The 24,555-nt window shown below is 34.9% G+C and overlaps 1 protein-coding gene across 1 annotated transcript in view; it reads right to left on the bottom strand.

The window, feature by feature from the left end:
- LOC144433599 (PAT complex subunit CCDC47-like) overlaps window positions 1-24,334 on the bottom strand; it is a 40,282-nt gene extending 15,948 nt beyond the window's left edge. The window contains exons 1-8 of the mRNA XM_078121929.1: window positions 24,273-24,334; window positions 22,764-23,015; window positions 22,134-22,250; window positions 21,052-21,179; window positions 20,541-20,706; window positions 19,901-19,966; window positions 18,280-18,381; window positions 17,702-17,809 (exon numbers count right to left, since the gene is read on the bottom strand). Of these exons, the coding sequence (XP_077978055.1) occupies window positions 17,702-17,809; window positions 18,280-18,381; window positions 19,901-19,966; window positions 20,541-20,706; window positions 21,052-21,179; window positions 22,134-22,250; window positions 22,764-23,012 (936 nt within the window). The 5' untranslated portion in view covers window positions 23,013-23,015; window positions 24,273-24,334. The remainder of the gene's footprint in view (window positions 1-17,701; window positions 17,810-18,279; window positions 18,382-19,900; window positions 19,967-20,540; window positions 20,707-21,051; window positions 21,180-22,133; window positions 22,251-22,763; window positions 23,016-24,272) is intronic.
- Between the last annotated feature and the right edge of the window lie 221 nt (window positions 24,335-24,555).

The raw sequence follows: 24,555 nt of genomic DNA, 5'->3' as shown, positions 1-24,555 counted from the left end.
ATCTGTAAAATGGGGGGATCTGAAAGTAATATTGGCAACTATATGGAAATAACAAAACTGTAGGTGTGATTACAATACACTCAAGAACTGACTCAGATTCACATGACTTATCAACAAATCTACACTTTCGGTCACCAAGTGTACATTCTATCATATGTAACCTGTCTAGTATCTGGCACATGTTGTTTGGAATTGTGTCACACATACTTTCTATATTTGAGAAGTGAAATTTTTTTGAAAAATGAGAAGTGAATTTTCTTATCTTTGGCAGGCGACATTTTGTGGAATCCTGAATATTGTCACTTGGCACTTCACTTCTACATTTGCTGAAATACGTACATTCTTTTTAACTTGTGCTCTTTTATGATTAATTTCCAACTCATTTGTTTGAAGTGCCAACTGTCAGGGCTCCACTGAACGACATCTACGCAAAATTCACTTCTCTATTTTAGAAAAGGTGCAAGTCAAACCAATAAAAAATAACACTTTATCCTCAAGTTTTAAACATCCTTAGTACAATTCTGACACTTTAGGTACACTTTAACGTCACTTTCCCATATTTATGGTCACTTAAAGTCTGACAGTGAGGAAGTACACTGTATGCCATCACTTTATAAGCAGAGTTTGTGGTCTAGATTTTTCATTTTGAACAGTAGGTTGTGGTATTCTCCTAGTAGCCAGGCAAAGACTACGTTTGTATAACACAAGTGAGTACACGGTCTGAGAGATTATCTGATATCTTCTTATATACCTTGCATTACCATTAGATTTCAAACAACCAACTTGACAAGATGTGGATGACATACTCTACAGTTCTCCAGCTGGGAACCTTACTTCTGATTGTTGATATTCCTGTGGTCATCTCAGATGCAATATGTAAGGTATACGACCAGTCATATGTTGACTGTAGTGGGAGAGAACTGGACAGAATCCCTGAGAATTTACCAACATTTGCAACAACTCTTTATTTGAATAATAACAAGATCCCATCTTTGCCACCAGGAAGTTTAGCAAGTCTAAAACAAATGCTACATCTTGTACTTGAACTCAATGAAATAGAAACTCTACATTCTAAGTCTCTACAAGGACTTCATCAACTGAAAGTACTGGGTATGTCAAACAATGCAATTTCTTATATCGAAGCAGATGCTTTCAGTGATATCTTTCAACTAGAAAAACTGGACATGTCTCGGAATCTTTTACAAGGCATTCCAGATCATGTGTTTAGTTCTCTTGAAAACTTGATAACTCTAGACATGAGTGATACTAGAATTGAAATGTTGTCACCTTCATCCTTTAGCGGACTTGTAAATCTGCAAGAACTATATCTAATCGGAAATTCAATAAGTGAATTAGCAGATGATATGTTTAAAGACCTGAAGAAACTGAGAATATTAGATTTGAGTTCAAACTACTTTGTCTGTTTCCCAGTTAAAGCCCTCAAACCTTTGAGATATATTGAAATAATTGATTTTTCATATGTGAACTTCACATTTGACAGTAAATGTGAGGATATTGATTTTGGAGAGTTTACAAAACTAAACATGCTTTCTCTTGCACATAGTAACATAAATGACTCAGTTATGCATGCAATGACATTTGGGGATGTCTCACTTCAGCAGCTGAGTTTATCATACAATGATTTGAACTGTCCAAGTAATTGTACATTTAATGCAGTCAGAGCTACAAAGCTGGACTTGACTGATAATCCAATCAACGGTGAATGTCTGGAGAAGTTACTGTATGATCTCGAACATTCTGACATCAAATCTCTGACATTAGGGAACAGAAACAGAAGAACTTCAGCATTAAGGATTACAAGTACTACTTTCAAAGGTTTGAGAATGTCCAAGTTAGAAGAACTGTTGATACAAAATATGTATGTTGGAGGAATCAACTTGTCTGCTGGAGTATTCCAATGGCTGCCACACTTGAAAACATTAGAAATAGTTCAAAATCATCAGTTCCTACTTCTACCGACAATATTCAATGGCTTACAAAATTTAAAGACTTTGAGACTACAAAACAATGACTTCGGTCACATTCCAAGTGGAGTTTTCAAAGATTTGACATCTCTGACAACATTGAACATACTTAGAAATACCTTTAGAAGATACTACACAATGGAAGAATTGGTGAAAAATCTACAAGATCTCACCACTTTACAATACTTGCATCTGGATAACAATAACTTAAAAGGTGAAATTCCTTCTGATGCTTTTATACACATGACTTCTCTGATAGAATTGAGTATGTCCTATAACAGGATAACTTACATTCACTCAAGAGCATTCTCTTCCCTGAGTACACTGAAAACATTAGATTTGTCTAATAACATTCTAGACAGCCTGAATTATACTTTATTTTCTGAACTGATTTCATTGGAGTCACTTAATGTTAAAAACAGTGGTGTGAACATTGCATATCCACTAAGTTATTTGGAGAAACTTAAAAATCTCGAGACACTTAGGATGACTGTTGCCTATGCTTGGTATCACTTCAAAACACCATCACTCAAAAGTTTGTTCATAACTGGTTTACGAGAGGCGGCTTTTTGTGACAATTTTGAATATTTTCTTGATATGTCAAGTCTGAAAGCTCTAAGTATTGAGAACACATGTCTTTCACTCATTCCAAACAATACATTTCCTTCTCTGATATCATTAACACTTAAGAATGTATGTTTTGAAAATCCATCTCATATTTTTGAGTTCATAAATCTATACCCAAATGTAAAAGAACTGTCTCTGACTGATGTACAAGACCTGACTAATAAATTCATGGTGGACCTGCTGCCAAAATTTAAACATTTGACGGCACTCAGTCTTGTGAACACAAAAATCAGTGAAATTAAGAAAGACGCTCTGATAACATTTCGACATTTGACACTTTTGACAATGCGACAAAATCATTTAGACTGCTCAGAATGCAAACTGAAGGATTTTGTAGAATGGATGAAAACTGACAGAAAAGTTAAAGTTCAACTCTCTGATCTCAGATGTGTAGATCCATACAACATGAATGGAAAGTCTGTGTTAACTTTGACCTTTGGATGGAAATGTAATCTAGCATTTATGATTTCAGTACCTGTTACTTGTATTTTTGCCTTTTCAGCAATTTGTATTGGACTTTGTGTTCGTTTTCGTTGGTATATACGTTATGGTTGTTTCCTCATCAAACTAAAGCGAGGTGGTTATCAACTCCAAGTCAATGATGAGGAGCAGCCATTGAATATCAGATATGATGCATTTGTTTGTTACAATGAAAATGACAGAGATTGGATCATGCAGCAGTTAGTTCCTCATTTGGAAAATATTGACCCACCAAATTTCAAACTCTGTTTACATGAACGTGATTTTATGCCAGGTATTGATATTTTTGACAACATTCTTGAAAGTATAGAGACTAGTCACAAAACTATGTTGATTCTGTCACCTGGCTTTGCACAAAGTGAGTGGTGTTATTTTGAGATGAGAATGGCTCAAGATCATTTATTTCGACAGAAGAGAAATCTTCTCCTCCTTGTCTTGTTGCGTGAAATTCCAGATAATGACATGCCACGAGTTTTACGAAAGATGTTACTGACCCAGAAATATATCAAATGGACTGAAAACGAAGTTGGTCAGAGACTTTTCTGGGAGAAACTGAAAGTTGCATTGAGATCAGAGAACAGAGTTAACAGAGTTGCAAATATTTGAGGCTTATTCATTTTGAATGTGCTCTTCTACTGTTTATATCAGGAATGGGACCTATTCAGTTGTCAGCTGATTGCATACAAATTCTAGTATTAGGTAATGATCATATATAACATGTATAAATAATGGAAAACAAACACATTTCAGCAAAATATGTTACATCAATTTAACGTCAGGTCTTCAAAAACAATTGCTGTAAATTTTTATGTTATTGATTACAAGTATTAACCCTGAATTGTATTAGATGGTTTTTGATGTATTTCATTCTAGACATAATTTTTTTTTTAATACAGATTTTGTGGTTTTGCCTTGCTTCAAGTTATTCACCGTGTTCAGTATTTACTTGTGTCTCAGACATTTTGTGGTCTGAGCTGGTGTGTATATGTATTATACATTAATTTATGTATAATTGAGAGCCAAGTAATCTTTGTTAAGATGGTTGCCATAGATATAAATGAATCAATTTGCAAAAGCAATCTACCAATACTTCAGACCACTTCATATTCATTAAGCTTTTTTCAACTTAGAGAGAAAAATATTTTTTAGATTCTTGGACATTTCATATACTTTTAGCGTACCAATCCAAACAATTTTTATATCAAGTATTGCTTCATGATCAAGGTCATGATTACTAGAGTTACCCACTGAAAATAGCACCATAATAGATATCTGTACATGATTTCTATACAACATGGACAACGGTACTAGAAATGTGCACTTCACTTGTATTTCAAAGTACTAGGCACTAGGTACATTATATGTGTTACATTGAACATACATTTAGTATTACATACTTGTACAATACTTTCAATAGAACATGGTACTAGACACTTGGACATTATTTCCGGATGAACCTAGTACTAGACACTTGTACTTTGTACACCATTTACCTGTTATGTAGAAATCAGCCATACTTCTGGATATATTATAAAACATTCTGTACTTAAACCACTTCAGTATACATGTAGTATGTAATGTCCTCATAATATGACTTTCTTTTTACATTTTAAAGTCATTTTGGACTCAAATAAAACTGGTAGATTTGGGTTAATCGTTTCCTATGAACAGGTGCATGTGTGGGTGTAGTGTTTATGTATGGTGTGTGGTTTTAATATAGTGATTTTCCTGACAGCTGGTGCCCTTTCTTGGATCATCTGATGTCTTGACTCCCCTGATGATACCTACTCAAATTACAGTTTATGGAGACCTCAGTTAGTTATGACAGTGTATCTGGTTCTCTGGATCAGGGCAGATGAATGGAAAGAATATGAATTATTAAGAGTTATAGCAAGTACATGTATACACTGTCACAAATTTGGCTGTATTTCAGTTAAACCAGTTTGCTATTTCAGTTAACTGTAAAATGGGGGGATCTGAAAGTAATATTGGCAACTATATGGAAATAACAAAACTGTAGGTGTGATTACTATACACTCAAGAACTGACTCAGATTCACATGACTTATCAACAAATCTACACTTTCGGTCACCAAGTGTACATTCTATCATATGTAACCTGTCTAGTATCTGGCACATGTTGTTTGGAATTGTGTCACACATACTTTCTATATTTGAGAAGTGAAATTTTTTTGAAAAATGAGAAGTGAATTTTCTTATCTTTGGCAGGCGACATTTTGTGGAATCCTGAATATTGTCACTTGGCACTTCACTTCTACATTTGCTGAAATACGTACATTCTTTTTAACTTGTGCTCTTTTATGATTAATTTCCAACTCATTTGTTTGAAGTGCCAACTGCCAGGGCTCCACTGAACGACATGTCAAGGCTCCACTGAACGACATCTACGCAAAATTCACTTCTCTATTTTAGAAAAGGTGCAAGTCAAACCAATCCAAAATAACACTTTATCCTCAAGTTTTAAACATCCTTAGTACAATTCTGACACTTTAGGTACACTTTAACGACACTTTCCCATATTTATGGTCACTTAAAGTCTGACAGTGAGGAAGTACACTGTATGCCATCACTTTATAAGCAGAGTTTGTGGTCTAGATTTTTCATTTTGAACAGTAGGTTGGGGTATTCTCCTAGTAGCCACGCAAAGACTACATTTGTACGACACAAGTGAGAGATATCTTCTCATATAACTTGCATTACCATTAGATTTCAAACAACCAACTTGACAAGATGTGGATGACATACTCTACAGTTCTCCAGCTGGGAATCTTACTTCTGATTGTTGATATTCCTGTGGTCATCTCAGATGCAATATGTAAGGTATACGACCAGTCATATGTTGACTGTAGTGGGAGAGAACTGGATAGAATCCCTGAGAATTTACCAACATCTGCAACAACTCTTTATTTGAATAATAACAAGATCACATCTTTGCCACCAGGAAATTTAGCAAGTCTAACACAAATGCTACATCTTGTACTTGAACTCAATGAAATAGAAACTCTACAATCGAAGTCTCTACAAGGACTTCATCAACTGAAAGTACTGGGTATGTCAAACAATGCAATTTCTTATATCGAAGCAGATGCTTTCAGTGATATCTTTCAACTAGAAAAACTGGACATGTCTCGGAATCTTTTACAAGGCATTCCAGATCATGTGTTTAGTTCTCTTGAAAACTTGATAACTCTAGACATGAGTGATACTAGAATTGAAATGTTGTCACCTTCATCCTTTAGCGGACTTGTAAATCTGCAAGAACTATATCTAATCGGAAATTCAATAAGTGAATTAGCAGATGATACGTTTAAAGACCTGAAGAAACTGAGAATATTAGATTTGAGTTCAAACTACTTTGTCTGTTTTCCAGTTAAAGCCCTCAAACCTTTGAGATATATTGAAATAATTGATTTTTCATATGTGAACTTCACATTTGACAGTAAATGTGAGGATATTGATTTTGGAGAGTTTACAAAACTAAGCATGCTTTCTCTTGCACATAGTAACATAACTGACTCAAATATACAGAGTATGACATTTGAGGATGTCCAACTGCAGCAGCTGAGTTTATCATACAATGATTTGAACTGTCCAATTAATGGTACATTTAATGCAGTCAGAGCTACAAAGCTGGACCTGACTGATAATCCAATCAATGGTGAATGTCTGGAGAAGTTACTGTATGATCTCGAACATTCTGACATCAAATCTCTGACATTAGGGAACAGAAACAGAAGAACTTCAGCATTAAGGATTACAAGTACTACTTTCAAAGGTTTGAGAATGTCCAAGTTAGAAGAACTGTTGATACAAAATATGTATGTTGGAGGAATCAACTTGTCTGCTGGAGTATTCCAATGGCTGCCACACTTGAAAACATTAGAAATAGTTCAAAATCATCAGTTCCTACTTCTACCGACAATATTCAATGGCTTACAAAATTTAAAGACTTTGAGACTACAAAACAATGACTTCGGTCACATTCCAAGTGGAGTTTTCAAAGATTTGACATCTCTGACAACATTGAACATACTTATGAATACCTTTAGAAGATACTACACAATGGAAGAATTGCTGAAAAATCTACAAGATCTCACCACTTTACAATACTTGCATCTGGATAACAATAACTTAAAAGGTGAAATTCCTTCTGATGCTTTTATACACATGACTTCTCTGATAGAATTGAGTATGTCCTATAACAGGATAACTTACATTCACTCAAGAGCATTCTCTTCATTGAGTACACTGAAAACATTAGATTTGTCTAATAACATTCTAGACAGCCTGAATTATACTTTATTTTCTGAACTGATTTCACTGGAGTCACTTAATGTTAAAAACAGTGGTGTGAACATTGCATATCCACTAAGTTATTTGGAGAAACTTAAAAATCTGGAGACACTAAGGATGACTGTTGCCTATGCTTGGTATCACTTCAAAACACAGTCACTCAAACGTTTGTTCATAACTGGTTTACGAGAGGCGGCTTTTTGTGACAATTTTGAATATTTTCTTGATATGTCAAGTCTGAAAGCTCTAAGTATTGAGAACACATGTCTTTCACTCATTCCAAACAATACATTTCCTTCTCTGATATCATTAACACTTAAGAATGTATGTTTTGAAAATCCATCTCATATTTTTGAGTTCATAAATCTATACCCAAATGTAAAAGAACTGTCTCTGACTGATGTACAAGACCTGACTAATAAATTCATGGTGGACCTGCTGCCAAAATTTAAACATTTGACGGCACTCAGTCTTGTGAACACAAAAATCAGTGAAATTAAGAAAGACGCTCTGATAACATTTCAACATTTGACACTTTTGACAATGCGACAAAATCATTTAGACTGCTCAGAATGTAAACTGAAGGATTTCGTAGAATGGATGAAAACTGACAGAAAAGTTAAAGTTCAACTATCTGATCTCAGATGTGTAGATCCATACAACATGAATGGAAAGTCTGTGTTAACTTTGACCTTTGGATGGGAATGTAATCTAGCATTTATGATTTCAGTACCTGTTACTTGTATTTTTGCCTTCTCAGCAATTTGTATTGGACTTTGTGTTCGTTTTCGTTGGTATATACGCTATGGTTGTTTCCTCATCAAATTAAAGCGTGGTGGTTATCAACTCCAAGTTAATGATGAGGAGCAGCCATTGAATATCAGATATGATGCATTTGTTTGTTACAATGAAAATGACAGAGATTGGATCATGCAGCAATTAGTTCCTCATTTGGAAAATATTGACCCACCAAATTTCAAACTCTGTTTACATGAACGTGATTTTATGCCAGGTATTGATATTTTTGACAACATTCTTGAAAGTATAGAGACTAGTCACAAAACTATGTTGATTCTGTCACCTGGCTTTGCACAAAGTGAGTGGTGTTATTTTGAGATGAGAATGGCTCAAGATCATTTATTTCGACAGAAGAGAAATCTTCTCCTCCTTGTCTTGTTGCGTGAAATTCCAGATAATGACATGCCACGAGTTTTACGAAAGATGTTACTGACCCAGAAATATATCAAATGGACTGAAAACGAAGTTGGTCAGAGACTTTTCAGGGAGAAACTGAAAGTTGAATTAAGATCTGAGAACAGAGTTAACAGAGTTTCAAATATCTGATATTATGAAAGTGCTTTTTTCACACTTTTATCACAATTGAGACTTTAAGCAGTTGTTAATACAATCCATACATAAGTGAAACCAATATTAGCAATGTTAATTACTGTCTATAGCTGATTCGGATTTTCAAAAGAAATAATTATACAAATAGCAAGTCTTCATAGAAGACACTTGACCCCTCAAATCCTGGTCAAGGCCAAAGGTCAATGACTCTCAAAAGAAAATTTAAACATGGCAATATGGGGTAGACACATGAATTTAGTCTGCAATATAATTAGTTTTTAGTTACTACAAATATGGATGTCGTTCAGTGAAAGTGATATCAGCACCAAAAATAAAACTTGTGTATAGTTCCTTTCTTCAATAATTACTTGTAAACATGATTTAAAAGGAATTAGCAATATCTAACTACTACAATATGTCTGTGAAAGCAGGAATTGGCTTGAATATGATAATTGACCTGAAGTTCAAGGTCTCAAAAGATAGCTTGCATATGACAATATGGGGTAGACACTTGAGTGGAGTCTCTATGTACATGTATTACAGTTTTTGAGTTATGCAGTAAATATTGATTTTCAGCTACAAATATGGCTGCAATTTGGTCATATTTGCACATATCACAAAACAAAGTAACAGGCATATGTTCCATGTGATATTTCACCTTTGTGCTATGTTTGAAAGAAATCGAATATTGCATCATGTCTGAGAAATGATGTATTACGGATTGACGGAGCCATTGTAACAGTCGCCCCCCCCCCCCCCCCCCCCCCCCCCCCCCCGGACAACAATATTTGTCGGCAAAATGTCAAATCAGTTTCATCTCAAAATATTGAAAACAGTAGTTGATTTTAATACTAATCTATATAATTGATTTTTAGTATGGCCATTTACTTTCTCTGATGTGTTAAACTTTGAGTTGTACACATCATTGTAACAAAGGTTTGGTAGATTTTATGGTTTTTTGCCTACCTTTGTTTATTTTTTGCCTGTTCATTGTTACAAGTTAGGATGAACATTTACTTTCTGTGTTTGTGTTATACATCATTTACCAGCTACCAGTATAATCAAGGACAATATTCAGAGATGAATTCTTTAAAGTTTGTTATTGTTATGAAATGGCGTAGCATGGGTGGTGGGTCAATTTGAGACAAATTTAGCAATACTTCGGACCACTTGACATAAAGCTACATTATTTTAATTTTCAATAAATCTATGATTTATGAAGTTTATACAGAAAAACATTAATATTCAGATTCATGTACATTTGATATAGTTAAGTGCTGTGTGCCACGTTTTACCAAGTATTGTTATATGATGAAGATCATGGCTATCAGATAATGACTTACACAGCATAGTACTAGACACTTGAACAACATTTGTGTGACATAGAACATAGTATTAGACACATATGTGTGTTACATAGCACTAGATACCGATGATATTTATATTACATTGAATGTAACTGGCACTTGTACATCACTTCTGTCTTACAGAGAACATAGTACTAGACATTTGAACATATTTGTGTGACATAGAACTGGACACTTGTCAATGAACACACTTACATAGAATGATGTACAAGAAACTTGAACACTATATCTGTTGCATTGAACATTGTACTAGACACTTGAACACTTTCATCTGTTGCATTAAAATGTGTGCTGTACCCTTGAACATTGTTTCTGTTTCAACATATTTTTTTTACATTGAACATAATACTTGGCACTTGTACATTATTTGTATTAAACCGAATAAAGTACTAGACACTTGTACATGTACTTACTTGTTTGTTACATAGTACAAGACACTTGTACACTATTTCTGTGCTGCACATCATACATATATGTCTGTCTTGTTACTTTTTAACAAAAACCCTTAATATGCTCAGTCATGAAAGTGATAGAAGTTTTCTTTTTCTTCATTATTTATCATTAATTATATATGAAATGAACAAAATTTTTGGACCCAATTCAGCCAACACGTGTCAACAGTGACATATACCTGTATCGGTAGACTATTATATCATTTCTATAATGTTAATTTTAGTAATATGGATAGTAAGATAATTATATATTATTCCTCGATATTTTCCTTTGTTCAGCCAAGGAAAATATGAGTGATCTAAGTGGCCTTGTCACTACGAGTCGTTAGACGAGTAGTTACACACACTTGGGACATGAATTGAGTATTTTCCAACTGAATGAAGAAAAACATTGGGGAATAATATAATTATTACCTCCTCAAGCATAATTCATGAAAATCAGGATAAATAATGTGATTTGGAACGTTTTGACTCATATTTTGAGCACCACACTACCAGTGATGTAGAACGACCAGGGTATATAATCCATATTTTCTGTTCAAAGACAATAATTTGGCTTGTGCATGGTATAATTAAGCAATAACCCCCGCCGAAGGCGGGTATACACGAGATTTTGGTACAATTCGCGACATATAGCACGAGCCGAATGGCGAGTGCTATATGGAGCGAATTGTACCAAATTCGAGTGTATACCCGCCTTCGGCGGGAGTTATTGCTATTATATTATATCAAAATGTGTGTCTATTTCTTCTAAATGTGATTCTGTGGTTATTTATATGCCCGAAAAGGCGAATTCGCACGTACAGAAAAAGATCGTCGGTAATAGATCGTCGGGAACGAGCATATTTTAATGAGTGGATACGTTCATGTAGCCCCCACACACACAGCATGAACACAACCATACACTGCATTGCAATGCATTGCATTGCATTGATAAATTACATTATTTACATCATATAATGCATAACGAAAACGCGTTGAAAACTAGCAACGAAGAAAACGGGGCAAGGGGTCAAAGAAAGTAACAATTTTGTTTGGATATTTACATAAGAACAATACAATCTTGTACACTGCTAAAAATAGATGTCTCGGCGTTGAATCGGAGAAAGCGCGAGACAGTAAATCAGAGACGCGACGTTACACAGTCTACTTTAATTTAATAGGTAACAAATTGAACATTGACCGAACCTGAAAATGTACAGTTTCGAAATAATCCTGACGCACCTTAACTGATGGTTAAAAGTTAAATCGGTTTTGCTCGATTCAACGCGTAACGAGAGTAGGACGCTGAGACGGCTCGTTGCATGGGGTGAACTTGTACCTTATCAGTGATGTTGAAGCCACTGATCGATTGTTGCTTTCGATCGCAAGGTCATCAGTGGAATTATTTGGACTACTGTAACCCAAACTATTGTACAGGATACCTGACACACCTTTACTCTGGGGAAGTGTTAACTTATTGGTATAAGAACGAACACATTCAGCTTGTATGTACTATTCATATGCTAGTTTAGGGGCCCATTTTACCACTGCCAGCCGTGGTAAAATGGGATTTTACCACAGTTATTATCCAATCAGAATGGCGCATAGTAGCATGATATAATATAATTGGCCTTATAAAACTAGGCAAGCAGTTCACTAAATATTTGACACCGTATTGTAATACATTATTTGAAACATAAACACACACACACACACACACACAAATTTTCTCAGTTGTATCAATACAAATCATATTTAAGCTAAGTTTTTCAAACCCACACCATTAAGCAAGAACTCATTTGTGCATGTGTCTGTTAGTATAAAATAGTAGAAATCACAACTTAAGAGTAATAAAAGTTGTTTATGTCCACTGTATTTATTTCACAATACTGCTATGAACTTGTTTAGATGTTGATTATCTAAATTTAATCTTGTCTTCATTCAAATGATGAAACTCATAAGTTCAATTTGTATTAGCAATGTACACAAAACTGATTGAGACCCACATGACCCAAGAGTCAGACCACAGTAATACACAACTGATACCATTGATAATTACTAATAAGGATTTCAATGATGTCATCTTTCACTTTCATACATGGTGCCACCCAAATACCTAATCTTGGTCCGTTTTCAGTGTAAAATAAGCTTTCGATCAACCGATTCATGTCAAACTCAAAAATTACCAAATAAAATGATTAACTATGAACTGCTTGTTCATTATATCTATACACTTGGCATACATTCTCAATATCTGGCATAAAATGATACATTCTCCATATTTGGCATACATTCTCCATATTTGGCATACATTCTCCATATTTGGCATACATTCTCCAGATTTGGCATGCATTCTCCATATATGGCATACATTCTCCATATCTCAACATGAATGAAATGAAAAAGTAAATCATACAAGTCACCAACAGTTCCAGGTAACTTAAAACACATGTATTCCCATACTGCAGGAAGCACAGGAAATGAAGGTCAAACAGAGTTGACCTCTATGCCAAAAGGTCTGCATAAAAGTGTTTCCTGAGCCTTTTAATTGCTACAACAAGTCACATGATAAGCTACACAAAGAACTGTTTGTTTATTAGATCTATACACTTGGCATACATTCTTCACATTTCAACATGAATGACAAGTTACCAACAGTTCCAGGTAACTTACATGTATTCCCATACTGCAGGAAGCACAGGAAATGACGGTCAAACAGAATACACCTCTATGCGATATAAAAGTGTTTCCTAAGCCTTTTATAGCAACACTAAATCATATGATGTCATCATTTCATATGAGGAGTTGCTGGATTAACATATACAGTTTAGTTCAGTTCACTATCATCTAGTTGCAACACATGAAGTTGCTGGATGAACATACAGTTCAGTTCAGTTCACAATCACCAAGTTACAACTGTGAAATACATCAACTGAGTTAGAATACAAGATCTGAGAGATTTCTTCTTACACAGCTGATGTTGTCATTTGATGCTAAACAACCAACTTGACAAGATGTGGATGACATACTATACAGTTCTCCAGCTGGGAATCTTACTTCTGATTGTTGATATTCCTGTGGTCATCTCAGATGCAATATGTAAGGTGTACAATCAGTCGTATGTTGACTGCAGTTGGAGAGAATTGGATAGAGTTCCTGGGAATTTACCAACATTTGCAAAACATCTTGATCTAAATGATAATGAGATCACATCTATACCACCAGGCAGTTTGGCAGCTGTTGGGAAACTGCAGTATCTAGATCTCGCCAACAATGAAATAGAAACTCTCAATTCTAACTCTCTGAAAGGACTTCATCACTTGAAAGTACTACGTATGTCATCAAATCTGATTTCCTATATCGAAGCATATGCTTTCAGGGATGTCTCTAAACTAGAAATATTGGACCTGTTTGGAAACAGATTGTTAGGCAGTATGGCTAACGTCTTCGCTCCCCTGAGAAATTTGATAACACTTGATCTAGGTTTTACAGAAATTCAAATGCTGTCATCTTCATCTTTGCATGGGCTTGGACATTTGCAAGAGTTATATCTGGATGGAAATTCAATAACTGAAGTGGCAGATGATGCATTTAAAGACCTGAAGAAACTACGAAAATTGGATTTGCGTTTTAACGACTTTGTCTGTTTTCCATGTCAGTCATTGAAACCTTTGACAAATCTAGAAATTATTAAATTTTCAGGTGTTGGTTTTAACAGTGACTGTGGAGACGTTGATTTGGGAGACTTTCCAAAACTAGAGGTAGTTTCTCTTAATAACAGTAACATCAATGATTCCAATATACAGAGTATAACATTTGGGGATGTCCAACTGAAGCAGCTGAGTTTATCAGACAATAATTTGAACTGTTCCGTTAATGGTACATTTAATGCAGTTAGAGCTACAAAGTTGGACTTGACTGATAATCCAATCAATGGTGAATGTCTGGAGAAGTTACTCTACGATCTCGAACATTCTGACATCAAATCTCTGCATTTGGGGAATGGAAGAACAGCATTAAGGATCACAAGTAGCACTTTCAAAGGTTTGAGAACAACAAAATTAGAAGCGCTATTTATAAATCATACATATGTGGGAGGAACCAACTTGTCTGCTGGAGTTTTCCAATGGCTGCCATATTTGATAACTTTGGAATTAACAGGAAATCCACAAGTTAATTTTACAAGAAGAATGTTCAAAGGATTACCCAATTTGAAAACTTTGAGATTACAAAAGAATGACTTCTATAACATTCCATATGGCGTTTTTAATGATTTGACATCGCTGACAACATTACAGATACAGGAGAATACCTTTCAAGGATCTTACACAATGCAAGAATTGTTGGAAAATTTACAGAATCTCAAAACTTTACAATTCCTGTATCTGGATAACAATGGGTTAAAAGGTGAGATTCTTTCCAATTCTTTGGCCCAAATGACTTCTCTCATAGAGTTACATATGTCTCACAACAGTATTACCTACATTCACCCCGAGGCCTTCTCAGTATTGATAAAATTGAAAATATTAGATCTGTCCTATAATGCTCTAGCGCAGCTAACTTATGAGAAATTTTCTCCACTAATTTCTCTAGAATCACTGAATGTTGAACACAATGAAGACAAATCTCTGCGTCGTCTTCAGAAAATTGACTTGAAAAACCTTCCAAATCTCAAAACATTGACAACAACGTTCTCTCACAGTCGAGCAAATTTTCACATTCCGTCACTGAAACATTTATATATAAATTGCATAGAAAAATGTGAATACTTCATAGGCCTTTTCCACAATATGTCAAGTTTGCAAACTCTAACAGTTGAGAACAATTTTGATACACTCATTAACAGCACTTCACTCCCTTCCTTGGAATCATTAGCACTCAAGAATGTGCATTTTACAAACCCAGTGGATACTTTTAGGTTTATAGAATTATTTCCAAATCTGAAAGAACTGTCTTTAATTGGTGCACAAGACCTAACAAGTAAATTCATGGTGGATTTGCTGCCAACATTATCTCATTTAGAAATATTGACCCTTGTGAACACACAAATCAGTCAAATTAATGTACATGCACTGAAAAATCTACATAATTTGACAACTTTTAGATTTGAGAATAATCGTTTAGACTGCTCAGAATGCAAAATGAAGGATTTTGTAGAATGGATGAAAACTGACAGAAAAGTCTATGTGAAACCATCCATTATCAAATGTGTAGAGCCGTACAATATGAACGGAAAGTCTGTGATAACTTTGACCTTTGGATGGAAATGTAATCTAGCATTTATGATTGCAGTACCCATTACTTGTATTTTTGCCTTTTCAGCAATTTGTATTGGACTTTGTGTTTATTTTCGTTGGTATATACGCTATGGTTGTTTCCTCATCAAACTAAATCGTGGTGGTTATCAACTTCAAGTTAATGATGAGGAGCAGCCATTGAATATCAGATATGATGCATTTGTTTGTTACAATGAAAATAACAGAGATTGGATCATGCAGCAGTTAGTTCCTCATTTGGAAAATATTGATCCACCCAATTTCAAACTCTGTTTACATGAACGTGATTTTATGCCAGGTATTGATATTTTTGACAACATTCTTGAAAGTATAGAGACTAGTCACAAAACTATGTTGATAGTGTCACCTGGCTTTGCACAAAGTGAGTGGTGTTATTTTGAGATGAGAATGGCTCAAGATCATTTATTTCGACAGAAGAGAAATCTTCTCCTCCTTGTGTTGTTACATGAAATTCCAGATAAAGACATGCCAAGAGTTTTACGAAAGATATTACTAACCCAGAAATATATCAAATGGACTGAAAATGAAGTTGGTCAGAGACTTTTCTGGGAGAAATTAAAAGTTGCATTGAGATCAGAGAACAGAGTTAACAGAGTTGCAAATATTTGAAATTATGAAAGTGTTTTTTTTAATACTTTTTAAACGAGAGGGGGAAATGAAGTTGTAAGCAAAGTGCTCATATACATTCTAGTATTAACATATCAATGTAAATCATTCTTTGAAAAAGTTATAAATTTAAAAATAAAAGTCATCACTTTCACATTGTACTTTTGAAACTTTTCACTGATGTGTTTAACTTTGAGTTGAATTTCTTTAAACAGAAACTTTTGACAGATTTTGTGGTTTTGCCAGACTTTATATTGTTCATTTGTTCACTGATTTTACAAACAGAAAATATATTTGTGAGTTTATGTATGTATGTAATCATGTATGTTTATATAATCAAGGAGAATATTCAGAGATTAAAACATTGTTAATGACTAATAAAGACGCTTGCGATAAGTGATCAGTCAACAAGACATACCAAATTGTTTCAGTAGTTTATTAAGTCAGGCAAGTCACGTAACGCAAAGTCAAAACATGCACTCAGACACACACACACAAACACAATACATACATTGACAGTGAGTGACACAGTACACACAGAGTGATACACACACATACACAAAAACACTCTGATTCACACACACACACACACACACACACACACACACAAACAAACACAATACACACTTGAGTGATACAAAGACATACGCAAACATTCAGTGACACATACGTACATAGGGTGACACAAACACAATACACACAGTGGCAATGACACCCACACACACATTGCAGAAAATGGATATCTGTATGGAATGGAATGACACATGTTCATATGCTGTGCAGTTGTGAAGGAACTGGTTCCATCCTTGTAGGCTGGTAACACATCAATAATTCATCTTGTGAGTAAATATTTGAAGGGCTTAGGACAGGTGTGTATGTGTGCACGTGTTTTAGAGTACGTGCATATGTTTGTGTACATAATTATACTGCTGCATATGTATTTACAAGTGTGTTGTTTGACTGGGAGTTTTATACTCCCATAAAGTGTAATGTATTGTGACTATGCATGCTCTTAACCTATCATGTATGCTAGTATGGTGTTTATGCGAGTACTGTTTTTGTATGTATATATGTACAATGTATGTATGTATGTATGTATGTATGTATGTATGTATGTGTGTGTGTGTGTGTGTGTGTGTGTGTGTGTGTGTGTGTGTGTCTGTCTGTCTCTCTGTCTCTCTGTCTCTCTCTGCATGTGGGTGTGGGTGTGTTCATGTCATAATGCAAACTTAATGTTCAACATACCTTACTGTCTAACATAGCATTGACTACCTCACCCATTTCACTAACAACTGCCAAGGAGGATGGTAAATTGTATTTTTCTCCACCACGTTTATCAGGACAGTATAAACTCTGAAAATAATAAAACAGAAATCATAGATAAACAAACAAATTATATTCCAAAAATAGAAAGGTACAAGGCAATGCACTTCAATGTAGGGTATGACAGCATGGTGAGATCACATTAATTATACCATTGTACATAATTATGTTAAAACTGGTTCATACAATCATATGTATTTACTTCCTGATAAAATGCTGTACCTCCTCTATTCACAGATGCAGTAGACAGAGAGTCAGTCCATGTTCTTTTTATTTCAGGTACAGAGAATAATGATAAAGAAACTGTTGACTGATAGATAACATTCAAACTATGGGTTCAATTAGTCAAAATCCTTCATACTGGCATATTTTGAGTAAAATTATACTAACACTTACACTAACAGTTTTCATAAATTAGATTACATACATAAGTCTACATGGCTGTGGAGGGGAAGTGAGTTGAAATCCACCAGTACAAATGATCTAGACTACAAACTTACCAAGTCTTGCATTTCTTTCTGTAATTTGAGAGCAGTTTTCTTGTTTGCCACAGCAAATATAAAAGAGTCCATGTCATCCAAATTCATGTTGACAACTATTCTCTATCACAAAAATATACAAAATATGCAAATATGTAAGAATGTAAATATGCAAATATGTAAATATATAAGTATGTAAATATATAAGTATGTAAATATGCAAATATGTAAATATGTGTACAGAACACAAGGCACTTCTATCACCTTTCAATGAGGTAGTTGAAGATAATTGAATAATTGACAGTGATGTGTTTAATAGAGACATTTTCACAGGAGTTTCCTTTCAGTTTTTTTGTCCAAATTCTCACCACAACTTTAGTTTCAATCCATGTGGTGTTGTCATAATTTGGCAAAACATATTATAAAATACATTTTGTTTATGTTTGTTCCTTATTTTTTCACCCCAGTTATTGATGCCATGATGGTCAAATGGTTAGAGTGGCTGGCTTCGGGCCTCGCCCTTGCCAATTTTTTCTGAATGGATGAAGTCCTTGGGCAAGATTTGAACCACCATTGTGTCCCAACCAACATTATTATTATTATTATTATATGAATTTGGGATTTCCACAGTATACATGTACTCTTAATATTGAAATGGATGAGGAGACTGTTTGAAGTTTTAATTATATTATTTTGCAGTTCCTGATGGAGACTGATTCAAAATATCATTCAATCCATCAATCAATCACAGAATTTGTCTAGCGCCAAAATTCAATACAATATATGGTGCTGAACAGGAACAATAGTAGATCAATGTAAAAAGTTAGACAACTCTTGCAAACAGATGTGTCTTGATGTCATTGAATTTATCAACAGTGGGTGATGAACGTATTTCAAGTGGTATATTGTTCCATAAGAGCATGGCTGCTTCCAAGAATGCATGCATACATGACTTTGTATTACAAAGGGCCACATAAAGTAGACTTGTTGTTTGAGTGAAGTCAATGAATTGCTGGTTTACTGTGAATCAAGTCACCCATGTAACCAGGACTAGTGTTATTGAGTCAAAATTTTTCAAATCACCAATATTCTTTCTCAAATTATACTCAAGGTATACCTAACTACAGTGAATTTCAAAAAACTATGCAGCTTTAGTTTGATACAACCACGCAGAAACCCAACAAGAAATAGCATACATGTATGCCACACTTCAATAGTAAGATCATATTTTTTGCTACATTTCGTCTAAATGAAATAAACCATTTAAATGTATTGCAACTCCATGCAGACATTTGGGTGCCAATACTTTTCTTGGTACCAAACACCTTATGAAGGGCGCGTAAAATGTCCTTTGTGGTGTTCATTTGATGTCTGTATTGTGGCATGTGTAGTTCATTTCACTTAGACAAAATGTAGCAAGAAACTGTACTCATTCAATCTTGCTATCTAAAAGTGAAGAGAGTCCAGTTTCTTAACGTTTTCTGCATGGTTTGAAATTGGTTGTATTTCCCAATCTTCATTCACTCACTACTCATCGAGAGACTCGTCTATTGACTCGTATCCTTGTCTGAACAAGGAAAATATTGGGGGATATTATCTAATTATTATTATTATTATTTTAGAACAAAATATCTTGACTTACGACTTGATCAGAAGTTGGTCTCATATATGAACTGATGATGCTGACTAAGTCTTGCCTCTTTAAAAACTGTAAGAAAGAAAGAATTTGAATATGAAGATTACGATTACGATCATATAGGAAAAACATTTGGGAAAGAGGTTAAATTCATTGATGGTGCTTTATCGGACGTTCAGATGGTATTTGGTACATCATCGGAGGGCTATGAATATTCTCAAGTGATTATCATGAAATATATGACACATACAACTTAAGGATTGTAGTACATAATGAATACTAACTGGCCAATGATTGCACTAATATATTACTTAAAAAAGTAGATGCAAGGAGAATATTCAGTGAATTTGATAAGTAGGTATGACAGGTGCAATGGTTAATATTTTGCAATTTTTTTCTAAAGAAATGGACACTTACTAGACACTACATTCTCTTGCTTACTTACACACATACACACACTTGGGGATACACACTGTCACACATACCACATACAGTGGCACACAGTGACATAAATGTACACACACAGAGTCTGAGACTGTGACAGGCATACATACATACACACACACTTGTACACACATGTACACGCACACACACACACACACACACACTTACACACTTCCAACACACACTTCTCACACTGTCCTACCTTCAATTCTACAAGCATGCCTTCACAGCACTGTCTCCCTGAACACCACAGAGCATATAAATTTTCACTTTCTTTCATAAGAATACCAGACTGTGCTTCCTTAGCTTGGCCATCGTCTCCAACAATGGAGAAATTGTTGTCTAATAATTCTTTGTTTGCTTGTAACCTGTCAACAAAATGAAAATTAGTAATTGTTAACCTGTCTACATTCAACACTTTGCCAACTTTAGAGTCTGCACCAGTCTAAAACTTCTGCTGTTATTTTGTTCAAGAAAACTCAATTCTATTCTCAGTTTAAATTAATAAAAAATATAAGGTTCATCATGTCAATTTATAAAATCAAGCTTACCAGGCAGTCACTAATTTATGGTGTGTTTTTTTCTCAAAACTTGCCAACCGGGAAATTTAATTAGTAAATTTACCTATTCACTTACAAAGCAATTGCTAGTTTATGATTTACCAAAAATTTGCCAGCCAGAAAAGTTTACGAGTGAACAATTTATTCACTTACCAGGCAGTTGCTAGTTTATGGTTTTTTGACTTGCCAGCCAAGAAATTTAAACAGTAGGCCACTAGACCACCAATCATAAGGAGTTCTAAGTAGTAACTATCCCAATTAGTACTGAAGTGAACTGGAACCTGCAAATCAAATTATCACACAAAGGGATTTGAATGGAACATCAGAATCAACACAAATATTGTTAAACTATAACTTTATGAAAAAAAGTGAAGAGTGACACTGTACTAAAATACAACTGTAATATGTATAAGGGAATATTACTCTAGTAATTCAGCCTTCGGTTTACTAAGATAGGTGCAAACTAAATCTATTGTTCAGCTTCTTCAATGTGGTAGATTACACAAGTTGGTATTATCGATTCATCTGTTGTGCAATTCTAATCACCCTGTGATCAACATAGTATAAACAATGGAAGTCCCAAAAGAGTACGCTGCAAGTTCATGGAACTCTGTCAATAAAACTCTGTGATGCCTCCTTATACTGAGACTATAATTAAACCAACATCCATTCAATAGCTTATCACTCTTGTATCAACATGTTGCAACAATAGTTTTAGTTTTCGTCTAGCTTAGTCAAACCGAAGGCTCAACTACCAGTGTTGTATCTAATAATAATAATAACAATCTTTATTTATACTGGATAGTTCTTTAAGCATATAAACACTTGTCTCCCAAGAAGTCCAGTGAGGGCCATACCTCATGGATTCAGTGTTAATATGCAGAATTACAGAAAAAACACAACTTTTAAAATATATTTCTTTTGACTTCTTTGAATTATGGAAAATCTGTCAAATGTCACCTCAAATATACTGAAAGTGTGTAATTTTGTGTTGGCGTGAAACTGTTTATCAAAATAATACAAATGGCCAAAATGATTTACAGATTCCTCTGGTGCAACCACCATTAAAACTTGACCCTCCTTCAAAGCACCACTAGAGGGCATACTTTTTATAAAAATATGTTATTTTACTATATCTGTAATTGCTACATTTTGCATAAAATCTGTATCATTTCCATGACAAAGTTTAACCTGTGGTACAGATAGAGCTGAGATGACTGTGCAACCAGACGTACCTTGGCAATTTTTAGGTCCGGTACTTCTGATTTGCCTTTGCTAGTCTTTATATCTTTGAAATCAAAACCTTCAAATTCTTCCTCATCTTCAAAATGATCAAATTCGTCTTCTTCATCCTGACGTACCAGACAATGACAAACAATTAGAATTCTCGCCAATGGAATAAATAATGCGATATACGTCCACTGTTCTACATGTGTCAGGAAATGTAGACTTGTGAAAAATATGCTTTGACAGTGGCTTTGTTAGAGGTGGTGTACATGTACATGTAGGTAAAATATAGCTGAGCTATCCAATCGTTTCACCAGGATTCCTCACCAGTGTTTTTGTTAGGGTGATAAAGAGGTAAAATCTACCAAAGATCCCCACTAACTTCACTGGGGTTCAAACACAAAATCACTGCATAATGTGCGAGGAATGGTGTCAGTTTTACCAGACTTCCCCTGTTATCATAGTTTCCCAACAGGGTATGAAATCTCGCAAATTCATATGATTCGAAAAGCTGTGGCCTTCACTGCTAAATGTCACACCTATAATTTTATTCTGATAGGGGTTACAAATCATTTCAGATATTAATGACCATTTTAGTTTTAACAGGCTAAAGAAAATCATGACTGAAGAGGTCTTACTTCAACAGTGACATCATCTTCAACAGTTTCTTCAAACTCTGCTTCATCTAGTATCTCATCATCCTCTTCTTCTTCTTCTTCATCATCATCACCCTCTGTTGTTATAGTAACATCATCCTCATCTTCGTCCCCTAAATCTTCAAATTCAGCAAATTCATTGTCTTCAATTTCAGCTCCATGTTGGTTTTCTAAACTGTGTACGCTCCAGACACACACTAACAACACTAAAAAACACTTAGACGACAACATTCTCTGTAACAAAGAAAGGAAATAAGACAATTAATCAGGGCTCAAAATACAAAAATAAAATAAACCTGCCCACTAAGATCAATTTCACACTCTTTTACGTTGCATACCACCTTCAAAGCTCTGAATGGTCGTTCCACATATAATATTTACATACCGGGTCAATATTGTCCCACATCTAGTAGTAGTATTGTGGTTTGGTAAGAACATAGCTGCAATAATTGTAGCGTTTGATGTGATTTTGAGGGTTTTTTTCGTCTGTTTTTGTGCCTTTTTTCGTTCCGAAGTTTAACCCAAATCAAATGCTACAATTCCTCTTACACAAACGCAAATAGACAGAACCGATTCAGATTTGAATCGCAAAGTTGGGCGGATTTTTCTGCTAAATTAGGCCTTACCTGGCAAAATATCGGTCATTTCCTAACGCCAACATTAATTACGGAGCCTTCAAGACCCAAGAAGTGTTCAGAGGTACCCCAATTCCGTGAAAAATCGGCAAATATAGCAAGGCATGCAGCATTTTGAAACGGGCGGTACACTGACACCTCGCTCACGTTTTCAATGAGGTCTCGTCTATTTGCGCTTGCGTTAGAGGAATTGTAGCGTTTGATTCGGGTTAAACTTCGGAATGAAAAAACCCTCAAAATCACATCAAATGCTACAATTATTGCAGCTAGTAAGAACACTACTTTGATTCGAAGTTTGAAAGTAGTGGGTAAAAGATATACAAATGATCACTGCATGTTTGTTTTCATCTGAATGTAGTCTGGTGATAAGACTGAGATAAAAGTACAATTGCAAGAATCATCTGCAAGTGTAACGATAACATTACTCCGGTATTACTATTACTATAGTACTATTAGATTTGTGACCTTGTTACACATGCCTGAAGTAATTCAGCTCTCTGACACTGTGGGTCACAGTGGCATGTGATAACACAATCCGGTGCATGGATACATTTGAACGACCGTACCTTGACCTGATACGCCCATTGAAAAGTATAACATAACGTCCAGAGTGGGAGGAATTCAGTAACATTTATGCAAAATGTCATACAATAACACAATAACTTGAATTACAATATGCATGGGACTGGTACTGGATAGGAAGCCGATGAATGATATCGGCTCCAGTATGTTTCTGTTCGCATCGTTTGCGAATACAGGAGCGTACATTTCACTATAAGTCTGTGCGTCACTTTAATCGAAAAGTGTATGTTCTCATTCAAGAAAGTAATAATTTATCATTTAACAATTGACTTACAGACGAATTTTGATCCCAAATCTTACACACGTTCTCCACCAGCGGCACGCATCAATCCAACATGGCCGAACGTGACCTCTAACCTTGATAAAGTGCATTATGGGAAAGGATTCACCTGGCGCTTTGTTTCGATCTTTGAAGATGTCTGAGATCTGTGTAATTGTAAATAGCTTAGATTCTATGATTGTCTTTGTACAATTTGTTAATGCAATGTAATATTATGTTGTAACAGATCTGATTGTCAACATTTGTGAGTTTTATGAAATTATATTGAAAATTAATA

Source organism: Glandiceps talaboti, chromosome 4 (assembly GCF_964340395.1).
Source record: "Glandiceps talaboti chromosome 4, keGlaTala1.1, whole genome shotgun sequence".
In the NCBI taxonomy this organism is placed as follows: Eukaryota; Metazoa; Hemichordata; class Enteropneusta; family Spengelidae; genus Glandiceps; species Glandiceps talaboti.
This window is presented reverse-complemented; position numbering and strand designations above follow the sequence as displayed.